The sequence below is a fragment of the Porites lutea genome, chromosome 2 (genome assembly GCF_958299795.1).
Source record: "Porites lutea chromosome 2, jaPorLute2.1, whole genome shotgun sequence".
NCBI classification, from domain to species: domain Eukaryota; kingdom Metazoa; phylum Cnidaria; class Anthozoa; order Scleractinia; family Poritidae; genus Porites; species Porites lutea.
Window position 1 is genome coordinate 25,283,498 of NC_133202.1, and position 12,728 is coordinate 25,296,225.

Below are 12,728 nucleotides of genomic sequence, written 5' to 3' on the forward strand. Positions count from 1 at the left end.
GACTTTTGGGTGAACTTTGATCGCGGATGACGATTATACTGCCGGATATCGGTGTAATATACAGGTTTTTGACCTCTAAATGTATTGATTTATCTCTACGAATCGACTACACGTATTTCAAGGAAGTAATCCAATACCATCTCTCCTTACTTTTTTCAGTTTGTAATTATGCCTGAAACTACAATGAAGGTCACCAAGGATAAAGTTACAATTAAAGAACTAAAAGAGTGGTGGGGTCACGAAGGACAAACTGTTCAACTAAAAGATGCTGATCCAAATGAGCTTCAGCTTTTTATTGAAAAAATGCCCGTCCCAATCAAAGGTGAGAGTGTTCAAAGTAATTTCCAAAATTTTGTTTAAGTTTTGGTTTTGGCCGGGTATAAAGAGGTACATGGTTGAAGCTCTGTACAAATGTATGGAAACAAACAGATCAAGGTTAATATGGTTAGTGTAGCTATAGTTTTTTTGGTTTTAGTTTTTAAATAAAAAGAGGTTATTAGGTTAAACTTAGTGTATTGTACGAAGGTTTATAAAAACAGGTAGCTCAAGCTTATGGCTAGAGTAGTTAGTTTGGTGTTTTTGAATTGAGTAGCATATGGTTAAACCCGTACATTTGTATGGATCAGCTGGGCTTAAATATTTATAATTGATGAGTGAAATATTCATGTATAAACATCAACGCTCATAAATTTTGTCAGCTGGGGATCTTCACGTCAAAACATTGTTCGCTGTGTCAAGAGGAGTAGACTACTAGAACAATATTGATCTTCTTAAAAGCAACAACGCCCGTAGAGCATGATATCCGGGTGGCCCCTGTTCTAGTGATTTGGAGTAAAAAAAATAAGATCATGCTTCAAGACTAAATGAAAGCTTTGAGTCAAACATTAGTCTGTAATTCACAAATCGATTGATGCGAATTGCTTCCTCGCTTCATTCTTCTCTCGCGCTGGCGGTTCCGCCGACAAAATTTCCCCTCAGACCCTGAATCGTCCTCAGTAGTTTTCTTATCAAAAATGTAGTTTACGTCATAGAAAGTGCTTTGTACGGGGTTGTATTCAAGAGCTTGTGTGTGTCAAAACCCGAACGAGCGAGATAGGAGCGAGTGAGGGCTTTTGACACAAACAACTCGTCTGATATGACCCCGTACAAAGCACTTTCTAAGACGTGAACTGTTTATTACACATATCACGAGAATTTTCACTGAAATAGTTTTCTTAATGTAACACATAAGCTTATTGCTAAGAGCAAATCACAAATACTGAGATGCAAATGCAAATTTAATAGCAATGGCAAATCTCGCAGCACATCCTTAGTCCTCATCGTGCAGAACAGATAATGCACTTGTGCAAAAATTTAATCTAGTATGATGTTACAAAAGATGTGGGCTTGTAGAGAGGAGTTCACGCTCATAGTTGCATCATAGGTAATCAGGGCAAGATGGCCGGAAATTTAAAGATTTATATTGGAATTCAAAGCTCTCTAATTCTTCCTAAATTCATATGTTTGATGCTTTCTCTTTAAAAAGAGTAACTTACGAGTTCAAAGAAACAATACTGACACTAAATCTGGAGTGCAGAGAAGTCGGTGATCAGTTTTTAGAAAACCTTGATTTCCCATACTTTTTCTGTAATTCTACAGTATCAAAATTACAGAAAATCTGTGGAAAAATTGAGATTTTACTAAAAACTGATCACAGACGTCTAGCTACTCAGCAATATTAAGTGACAATCGGAGCGAAACGGAATTCTGAATTTCATCTTCTTCATCAGCATCTCATTTATGCGTATGTGTCGCTCAGTTTCAAGAGAGAAACGCAGTACATTTAAAATTTTCTTTGAAGTCAAAATTTTGAATTTTTCTATTTTAGGTGACACTTAATCAGTTCGCCCATGTTACTTAGGTGATTTTCATGATTACCTTGTTTTGATTTTGATCACGAATTATCTTGTCAGAAAAAATGCAAAATCTACGCAAAGCAAATTCGCCAAGGCGAGCCTCAAAATTAGAAAGTCAGTGGAGGGATTTTCAGCGATGTGAAGAAAACTTCCAGAGACAGATACGGGAGATGCAGCAACGCGAACAGGATTTACAAAGGAAACTCAGAGTGGTTAAAGAACGGTATCAGGACTCTCAAAGCCAGCTAACAGATATTGAGCAACATGAACAAAATATGCAGCGGCTGTTGAGAGAGCTTCAGGAACGAGAAAAAAATTCTCAAAGGCAGTTGATGGAGTTTCAACAGCGTGAAGAAAATTCTCAAAGGCAGCTGATGGAGTTTCAACAACGTGAAGAAGATTCTCAGAGACAACTAACGGAGTTTCAACAACGTGAAAGAAATTCTCAGAAGAAGCTGAAGGAGTTGCAGCGGCAACTGAGGGAGATAGGACAACAGTTGACCAATTGCCGGGGACAAGTTTCTGAACTACAGTTAAGTCTTTCAACAGCACAGGAAACAATAAATCAATTGCGTAACCAGGGAACACGTGACTGGGTTATTCCCCGGGACGAAATTCAAATCACAAAGAAATGCCTTGGGAGGGGAGGATGGGGAATTGTCAATGAGGGAACGTATTGTGGCTGTCCTGTAGCAGTGATGCAGATCCATGAGTTGATTCTTTATCCTCATAACATAAACCTGTTTGAAAGAGAAATGAATATCGCTTCTAAATGCCGCCATCCTCACTTACTACAGTTCATCAGCGCCACCAATGATGAGGGAACTCCTCTGTTTGTGACCGAGCTGATGGAGAAAAGTCTGCGCACTTTGTTGGACTAGCGGCAACTCTCCGAGACAGAAATAGCCGTCATTTCTCTGGATGTAGCACGTGCCCTGAACTACCTTCATCAAAAGAAACCAGAGCCTATCATTCAACGTGACGTCAGCAGTGCAAATGCGTTGCTATGGCGACAAGGTGAATTTCATGCAGCAGACCATGACAGTGGCTCCTGGAGCTATGATCTACAGCGCACCTGAAGCACTCACAAACCAAACGGTCAAGGTGAGTTTTAGTGAATGTTCAAGGCTGTTAACATTAACATAAGAGTGAAGTGACCCTTACCCATGCATCGTATCGGTCGTGGTTTCTTCTTTCTATTGTTATCGTCAGGGATTACGGAAGAAGTGGCCGCGTTAGTTTTTTGGCTTTATAATGGCACTGTGTTATGTTTTGTTGTCGCTGTTTTTTTTTCAAGCGGAGTAGAAAACTGTGTCTGTTTAGCCTCTTGAGTTATGCAACGGACAATTTTATTGCAAAGTGTCCTGTTGAATTTCTCGTTTTATAAGATACCTGTATATCTGTTCAAAATTAGTCAAATATCTGCCATTTTTGGCAGTGATTTTGCCACTACGCGAATATTTAGCTCATTGTTTAAAATTAATCAAATCCATCGTTGTGCACCGAAATCTGGTCTTAATTGTGCTCTTTAACGGGATAATTCATTCATCCCTTCTATGAGCTACCTCGGGCTCTGACCGCATTTTCGCGCGCTTGAATTCTCCCCTCTCCCTACCCTTGTAAGTTATCAGTCAACCTCATTTAGACCATCTCATTAGTGAATTGGTTCTGGTGCAGCTTTAAGACGTTTAGTCACTACAACATGTAGATTATATAAAAACGAGACGCCTAAAAGTTGTGCCCGTGGGAATGCATTGGTGTATACAGTCCCCGTATAATCGTTTTTTTTGCTCTAAATCCCGCTCGTAGATTCTCATATTAAAGAGCTTTTTTACTTCCAAATGGAACTCAGTGTTTATGGGCAACTGTAACTTTCCAGGTTGGGTCTCAGCGGAGTCAGTTCAGCTGTGTGAACAACTGCCCCGAATAATGTCTCTGCAAAGAAAACCTAGCCTGCGTTGCAGACATAACGTAATCAAATCCCGGTAAGTAACTTCTGCGACACAGCCCCCAAATTGTTTGTCCTAAGCCTCCACCTTTGTATCAAGATTTTAGTACGCGCAATGATTGGCCTGTTAAAGAATCCATTGCCAATTTGTCAATCATTTTGAAAGGAAATTCAAAACACACTTCCGGTAATTCGTTGAATCCATAGTTGTCCAGAACATGGATCTCACCGCTGCTTTTCAGACGTTACTAACCGGGGTTAGATTACGTCTGCGACGCAGGCTATGAAAACCAAACCTCGCAGGATTTTTACTAACCGCGGCAGGATTAGCTGAGTCGGTAGAGCAATTGACTGCAGAGCCGGAGGTCAAGGGTTCGATTCCCGGGGTCGGACCAATACTCAGGGTCTTAAAATAACTGAGAAATGAAGGTACTCCCTTTACACTGCAAGCAGCTAGACCTTCGCGTGTCTCGGATGACCACGTAAAATGGCGGTCCCGTCTCGAGTTGGAGACGTTAAAATAGTGTCCGCAATTACTACTTTCGTGCTAAATACATTGACACTCAAATAAAGTGCATTTTTTTAAAAACAATATTGACTTCTTCAAATTATGTTTTATTGTTGTTAGGTTGATGTCTACAGCTTTGGTGCTCTTCTTTGCGAAATGCGCATTCGACAACTTCCAGATCCTCGAAGGCGTAACGAACAAGTCGTGCTTATAACGAACGGTGTGTTTCGTGGCCTGGTGCGGCGATGCCTGCAGAGAGAGCCTGGGGCGAGACCAACAATGCAGGAGATAATCGATGAACTGAAAGACTTCGATCCAACTTTTTAACTGTAAAAAGAACGGTATGCAATATGCCGATTGAAAACTCGCAGTTTTTAAGAACTTCCTGTGGAAAAAGTTGAAAAAGTAGGAACCTTTTTTTGCTGAATTTTAGGACATGAAAATAGGTTTAATTAATTCCTGTTGTAAGGGCCTGAAAAAGGTGACCTTATTCGCGAGCGCTTACTTAGCTCTTAGTTGTTGCAGGAAGCAATGCAATTTACTTATAACTTAAATTAGGAACTGATACTAGAATTTGTATTGAGAAGTACATTGTCCGTAGAAGTCAGGTACTTGTAGTAAAGAGTTATACTTACGTTAGTAATTAGGTTTTCCTTGTTAAGGTATTTACAAAGTAATAAGGTTTGTTCTGTGGAGAATATAACTTTGATCAGTTGTTAGGTGTTTGTACTTATGAGGGAGATAAGATAAAAGCTTGGCACTTACATAGTAGTAAGACATGTTATTTGAAATTTTTTTTAGTCGGGTTCTTTCGAAGTTTTTAGATTTTTTTCGAAATCGTACGATTTTCGAGTGGCACAGCCGTGACCAGGCAATGCAACGCAGATAGATATTTTAAAACGGCTTATACATATATATGTTTTTTTTTTATGTAATTGTTTTCTGAAACTCGTACTGACATGATGATTGTATAACGACTGTATTAAATATGTTTAGGCACCGGGAACGTGAACGTTGTTGAAAACGGGGCTGCCAACTTGGCATGATAGTTATACTGACATTTCAAAGCAGCTGAATTTTTTCAGCCATTTTCCGAAACAGCAGCTTTTGTGACCTTAACGTTGATCGGTGTTGTGACTGACCCGCCCGGCATACTGTATGTGGTGTAGAGTTTGGACCTTTTTAAGTGTTTCACAGCATCGTCGTGTTCACCAGTTTTTGTTCTCAAAATGTTGAGGCTGCTTGACACAGCAAAATCTCGGTACCGGCTCTTCTGCGCATGACCACCAGGGCGGGAAGTAGTCAGTCAGGTCTAAAGCGTAGACACTGGGGTCGGAGAATAGAAACAACATAATTTGCTATCGCCTATGTGCATTGTATAGTTCCAAAAAACATCCATACCGTCCCCACGAAAGAACGAAAGGAAACTGAATTGCTGGGGGGAATGGGGGGTCCAAAGGGAGGCAATTTCCGAGCGGGGCGAGGGGGTTTCTTTTCGATTTTTTCCCTGGGGCTCCAAGATAAGACTGTTGTTACGATAAACACAGAGAGCAGCGGATATCTTTTTTATTCAGCAGTTAAATCTTAGTTTTTACTTGGAAACCCTATCACTGATCAATTTGAGCATTTTTCATTGTAACTGTATTTTAACTGTACTTTCGACAGTAGAACATACAGTTACTGAAGCATGTGATTTAAAGCATGTTATTTAAAATAAAAAAAGCGTACCTCCAGCACGACCTATCTCCGCATAAAACAATTGACCAGGGGGCTTAAAGTTCAAGCTTTAAGTTGACAGTTGCCATCAGCAAGAAATAAACCGGAATACTGTATACGCAGGCCTAGGAATTTTTTAGTTTGAGCGTGTATAGCATAAACAGCTGCGGTAGAAAATACATTTTTAAAGTGTCTATTTTATACACTTATGGCATTCTATTGTCAGTAAAGTTTTTTGCTGCTGTGTTTATAGTTATCATGTTCTGAGGGAGATGTAGAGAATTTATAATTGATTTTGCTAATTTTCCTGCGTTTCTCCTTGTAGATGTTCAGCCGATTTTGAATCTAAAATGTCCCTGCTATAACTGAAAGCCCGTCAAAATGTCCCGTGGGAGAAGTAAGCCACGGGGATATTTTTCGAATCGATGTCTTGAACGTGCGTCACCAATGACTCCCCCTAAGTGTATCGCTGCGATTTTACTTAGACATTTTGGATCTTGATATTTTTCGCCCAATGGAAGGGAATCAAAGACACTCTTGAATTGTGGATTCCACACCTTCCATTACGGATCCCAGGTACTGGATTCCGGCCTTTGTCAGTGGATCTTGGATTCTGAATCCAGTCGTTAGTGGGATTCTGGATTCCTTAGGCGGTATTCCGGATTCCAAAACCCTAGATTCCAGAATTTACGAGCAAAAGCTTTCCGGATTCCGAAATCCAGATTCCCTTACATGGAGCGATATTTTGAGAAGTGTCCCACACTGTCGAACCAACTATGTGTCCCTTAGACTAAGATTTTATCACAGTTCTATCAATATAACCTCCGTCAATACCCTTATATGTCTGTCCCTTACCCTTGTAACTCGTTACCCTTCCTGTGCTGTCCAGTACAGAATTTAATCTAACATGAGAAAGGAAAGAGAATGTGCTTTGACATCAAATTTTCGCTTCTCCTTTGGAGAGTCGAGATTACGAGACTCCGTTACAGCCTCGAATAAACTAGATCATCATAGACAAGACAGGATTGCCGGGCGACCTCAAGGATAGCATAGTTTATTAACTAAGAACTGACTTAATCACCAGTTTTCAGTACCTAAGAAAATACAGTGGCCTCCTTTTTCTTTTTCTAAGGCCCGACATAGATTGGAACCTCTATTTAAGGGACACCCTCGGGACCAAGGCAAGTGTCCCTTGAATAGAGGTGTCCCCTGAATGGAGGTTAGGCTGGGGTTTGTTAATATCAGAACCAACAATGAAAACTTTTTCTTTTATTCTGCGTCAGAATCTGCTGCAGTCATTATCTCAAGCAGCTAGATAATGTATAAAAAATCATGATTAACTTGTCTCTGTAATGTAGTGTGTTGAATTTCCACAAGTGCAGTACATCAATTTAAGTGAGATAGTTCAGTCGCCATTGTGACTTGTGTGCACTTAAACATATCAATGATTTTTGTGGTCAGTCACTTTTTGAGTGCTCAGGTGTCCCCTGAATGGAGGTTAAACCCGAGTTTCGGAACCAAGAAAAAGTGTCCCTCTCCCCTGAATAGAGGCGTCCCTTCAATAGAGGACCAAATTTGTTATTGAAATTATTTGTTTACTTCATTTGTTGTATTTCTTCCCAAAATTTTAATGATGGCATGTTACATTTTGTAAAGACTGCTATTTATTTGCAAATACATGTGATTTTACATGACAGGCCTCAGGGATGTTAGTTTATTAATCCAATAAATACATGATTAGCCTGGCTATTTGGCAAAGGCAGTAGTGTCGGGGGTTGTATAATTTAGAGGGTCTCGGGACATGCTTCCATTCACAAAAATTGAAAAACAAATTCTCAGAACCGTGATTTCAAGCACTCTGAGGATTGAATAATACAAAGTGATAGTGTTGAGGACAGTTTTCATTAAAATTTTTTCTACTGGGAAAGTTTTGTGTTCGTTATTCAATGATGTTGTTTCTTTCCATAACCGTCGAAACGGTTCTTTTAAATACAGCGGCAGCGGTATCCGAGACCTAAAAGTGATGAAAGAACGCTGGCACAGCTGTCAAGGGAGTAGACTATGTATGCTATCAACAGCGTCTAATTGATCTAAAATAACGTTTGGTGCAATAAATTTGATTTTCCAAATCCGGGCCGGCTGAACTGACTGCAGGGCCTTACCCTCTCTGTCCCGTTATTCTCACTTGATAATACATATTTCTGCTTACAGGGAAACTAACAAATACTTCATTTATTTAAGAGCGGCTGTCTGTAAATATCGAGAATTCGCCGTCAAAACTGAAATTTCGAAATACTTCATTTTCAGTCAGAAAGAACCCTTTGGGGAAACATTTTCGAAAATCACATTCAAAGTTTCCAAAGAATTTTCATTTTCGAGAAAACCGCCAAAAAGTGAAATGCTGCCCCACGCCATTTAGTCGCCGGTCCAAAACCTTTTGAATTATACCATTTTCAAAGCCCTCGGGAAGAAAGGCGAGCCAAGGAAACAAGTTCATCTTTGGCAGGTAACTAAGGCATTCTAGTCGCAATACTATTTGGTAAAAATATTGCAAGATAATGCATTTTTTACTCGGTTAAAAATCGCTCGAAGATTCCTATCTTCAGCATTTTCATAAACAATGAAATTTTGCAAATCTTTGAAGGAAAAAATCACGGCTTGGTACCTAGAATTTTAGAAGAATTATTATACCTCAGTAAAGCCCTACTGTTGTAGTACAACATATAAAAAATCCAGCTTGGGCAATTAAAAAGCAACCCGTCGAGAGAGGTAAACGCGAAGTTCACTTTCGATGTTTTTTGTATAAAATGTTGAAACCGTCACGCAACCGGGGGTAACACAAACTCCATGAAATTATATTTAATGGGCCTAAATATACATTTTTTTTTCTATGAAGATCAATAGATAGTGTTCTATAATGTAGTATCTAATGAATATTTAAGTCTTCTATGAATATCGTTTTTTTTTTTTAAATTTTAACGTATAAATGGAATAAGTGAAAACCGCCGTGAAGAAGGTCAAATGCAGACTATATACATGTATGTACCGAAGGAAAGCGTAATGTTAAAAATACATGTACAGAATCTCAAATCAAGATTTCTGATAGCAAAAGAAAAAGAAAATGCAAGAAAAGAAGAAGAAAAAGTCGGTACACAAGGAAGCATGGGAAAACGTTAATGCAAGTCTCACCTATTTTTGGATTTGTATAACGGGAATGTTAGAAAGGAATTTCTCATATCTTTAATCCTATTCGAATGAAAAGTGTTGAATAGACATAATTTCGACCTCCCCGATATAGACCAATATTGCTTACATTGCCGAATCTACGTAAATCTGCAATGAAAAGATTTCCAGGATAAGCCCTGGATCAACTCAATTTGTTTTGTCAATGAGTCTAAGCAATGCCTGTTCTTCAAAGTGTTCAGTAGCGCAAACTAACTTCTGTTTTGATAAATCACAAAAATTGACAGCTTTTTCGTACGTTATTAGCCCTGTCTTTTATACACTTTTTCCGTAGACCAGTGTTCGTTTGGCAAACGTCCTGTCTTCTTACCGCTTTGTATCCGTAGTTTTTGTTGTAGTGGTGCTTGTCAATGTGCATTTTAGTTTCGCCGTCTTACCAGCCATTTTTGTTTCCTACATTAGGTTCTAGTTTTTTCCTCCCCTTTTTCTCTTGGCAACCTTCATTTCGAAACGTCGTGGAAAATTTTTCCGTTTATTTTTACTATCATTTAGTGATTTTTCGATTGCAAATTTTAAGCAGTGCTGGGTAATTTCCCCCTATTACTCCCGCTTTCCATGACCCGTCCTTTCTTCTCCCATCTCCCAAACCGCTCCCAGTGCTCCCACCCCCTACAGTCCTCTTAAAGTTCCTCTACCTTCGCTGTTGTCCAGGCAAAAATGCGCTTGACCGGAAAATCTTTATCGCCCCTAACGGGTTAGTTATTTCCACCCCTGTTTCAATAAAGATTTGAATCGAGAACAGAGATAGCCAGTTGTTCCATTATTAATGTTATTAAGTAACAGTGGCTTGCCTAATTATAACTTGAGGGAAGTTAAGAGCACATTTTAAATGATTCTGGAACCAGCTAATCCATGGAGCTTTAACTCCATATAATTATTAAAATATAATACAACAACTGTTGCTAGAGGTACCAAGGTCGATTACTCTGATTTAACTAAACTTATGAAGTGTGGGGTGTGATAAAAGGCTATGAATATACGTGTACATATGTCGCGAAAAAAAATAAACTTCTGCAAATAAGAGCGGCTGAAAAAAATGGAAAAAATTGCTCAACCTCTACTCTCCCTCCGCCTCTCCAAATAAAATGCTCCTTTCCTAATAAAGTAGCCTACGATCGGTCTATATTTTTTGCATTGATTGCCTTTTTTTTCAATCAGTTAACAACAAAATCAAGAGACATACCTCACAGATGCCAAGATTGACAAGCTTTTGACCCGGCACCTAATCTTTCAATCAGCTCGTTTAGGAAACTCATATTATTTACTGAGCTTTACTTGGTCTGCGGTTCGCAGGCTAATTATTTACCATTTTCAATTCAATGTTTGTCTGCGTCTTAGTCCGTTTTCTTTCCAGCAATTTCTTTGTATAAAAAACACCACACTACTCAGATCAAAAAACTTATGTCAAGTAAATCTAATTTCAAAAAAATATATTTTTTGATAAAAGACTCCATACTTTCCTTCGCATTGTTGACATTTATAGAAACGGCCGTTTGACCTTTCATGATCAGAGCTGGTTCATTGCGATCGCCCACTATCTAACTTTCTAACTGGTCAAGTCATACCAGAGCAATAAAATACTCAATCAATCTTTCGATTTTGCAAGTAAAAACTATTTTCCTGATCACCAGGAAAAAATGTGAATTTTTGGAGTTTGTCTTACCCCCGGTTGCGTGACGATTTCAACGTGCATTTTATTCAAAAACATCGAAAATGAAATGTGTGTTTACCTCTCTCGGCGGGTTGCTTTTTAATTGCCCAAGCTGGATTTTTCATATTTTATACTACAACAGTAGGACTTTTCTGAGGTATAATGATCCTTCTAAAATTTCATGTACCAAGCCGTGATTTTTTCCTTTAAAGTTTCGCAAAATTTGATTGTTTATGAAAGTGCTGAAGATAGGAATCTTCGGGCGATTTTGACCGAGTAAAAAATGCATTATCTTGCAATATTTTTGCCAAATAGTGTTGTAACTGGGATGCCTTACTTACCTGCCAAAAAAAGATGAACTTGTTTCCTTCAACCCCCTTTTTTTCCGAGGGCTTTAAAAATAGAAAAATACAAAGGTTTTAGACCGGCGACTATATGACGTGGGGCAGCATTTCACTTTTTTGGCGGTTTTGTCGAAAAAGAAAATCCTTTGGAAACTTTGATTGTGATTTTCGAAAATGTTTCACCTGAGGGTTTTTCTTGACTGAAAATGAAGCATTTCGAAATCTCAGTTTTGACGGCAAATTCTCGATGTTTACGGACAGCCGCTTTTAAATACTTTATATATTTTATTCCCGGCCTTTTAATAAAACAGCTTCTTAGCATGTATATGGAAGATGCACGTTTTAAAGACAAAGGGAAAAGGATTCGAAATACGAGACTAATAAAACATGCCTCAGAACACAAATGCAGCCCATAAGTTCTTGCGGCAGCTGCGATTTTCAGTAGGATGAGAGCCTGGGGATGAGGGGAACTTCCAATAAACAAAATGGCCGAATGGGGCAGTGTGCTCAGTCAGAAGGGCTTTACACAGAGTTTTGTGGCACGTGGAACCGTGTCATGGGGGAGTAAAGATGATGCGGCAGGTGAGCTACAAATTTGGTATCATGAGAGGAGGAACGTATACCTCATTTATGCCGGCAATACAGAGGGAGATGGCATGGTGGTATGTAAAGTTATTGATGTTCTTACTCTTCACTTCCAAAAGTGCACTGACAAAATCAAAACTTTATTAGTATAGGTAATAGCAGGATTTGTAGTGATATTTGACATAAATACCACGAGTGATTTTTCGAAACTGTTATACGTAATTTCACGAGCCGTTAGGCGAGTGAAATTTGAGACAATTTTGAAATATCACGAGTGGCATTTATGCAAAATATCACGTACAAATCATGCCATCATTTGTTTATACTACTACCAGCAAAAGGTTTGTAATTTTCACATGTAGGTATTTCAAATTAAGCTGAAATACCACTGCTCTAAGCCAGTCAAATTGTAGAAATTTTTCATGTAGTACTTTAAATTAAAGAAGTCGAAATTTCATTTCGTATTGCGGTATCGGGCTTTTTTTCATGCTGTATTTCGGTAATTTTAATTTTAACGTGCGGTATTGCGGTATCGTCTAGCTCTACGGTATGCGGTTTTTCGTCATTTTGGCTGATGGTATTCGGTGAAATAAGATTGTTCACGGTATTACGGTACCGTTTATTTCACTTTCCTCACGATATAATACGCAAAACAAAACACAGTAGGACATAAAGTTCAATAAAAGTCAATATTTAGATGTCTTGAGACATAACGGGAAATGATTACACCATTTGTGGGTCATTTTGTGACAGTTTATGGTCGATAATATACAATGTGATTGTTGTTGCATCCAATGATAATGAGTCGTCTCAAGTTACCTTACCAGGCTTTTCGATC

At 38.8% G+C, this 12,728-nt stretch overlaps 2 protein-coding genes across 2 annotated transcripts in view; both read left to right on the forward strand.

Moving 5' to 3' along the window:
• The first annotated feature begins 2,921 nt into the window (after positions 1 to 2,921).
• Positions 2,922 to 4,897, forward strand: LOC140928108 (putative mitogen-activated protein kinase kinase kinase 7-like). Its single transcript, XM_073377827.1, has 2 exons — positions 2,922 to 2,999; positions 4,472 to 4,897. The coding sequence occupies exons 1-2, from the start codon at positions 2,922 to 2,924 to the stop codon at positions 4,676 to 4,678; spliced, it is 285 nt and encodes a 94-aa protein (XP_073233928.1). The 3' UTR covers positions 4,679 to 4,897.
• A 6,910-nt stretch (positions 4,898 to 11,807) lies between these two features.
• LOC140928088 (uncharacterized) overlaps positions 11,808 to 12,728 on the forward strand; it is a 45,131-nt gene continuing 44,210 nt past the window's right edge. Inside the window, exon 1 of the mRNA XM_073377809.1 lies at positions 11,808 to 11,967. Coding sequence (XP_073233910.1) covers positions 11,962 to 11,967 — 6 coding nt within the window. The 5' untranslated portion in view covers positions 11,808 to 11,961. The remainder of the gene's footprint in view (positions 11,968 to 12,728) is intronic.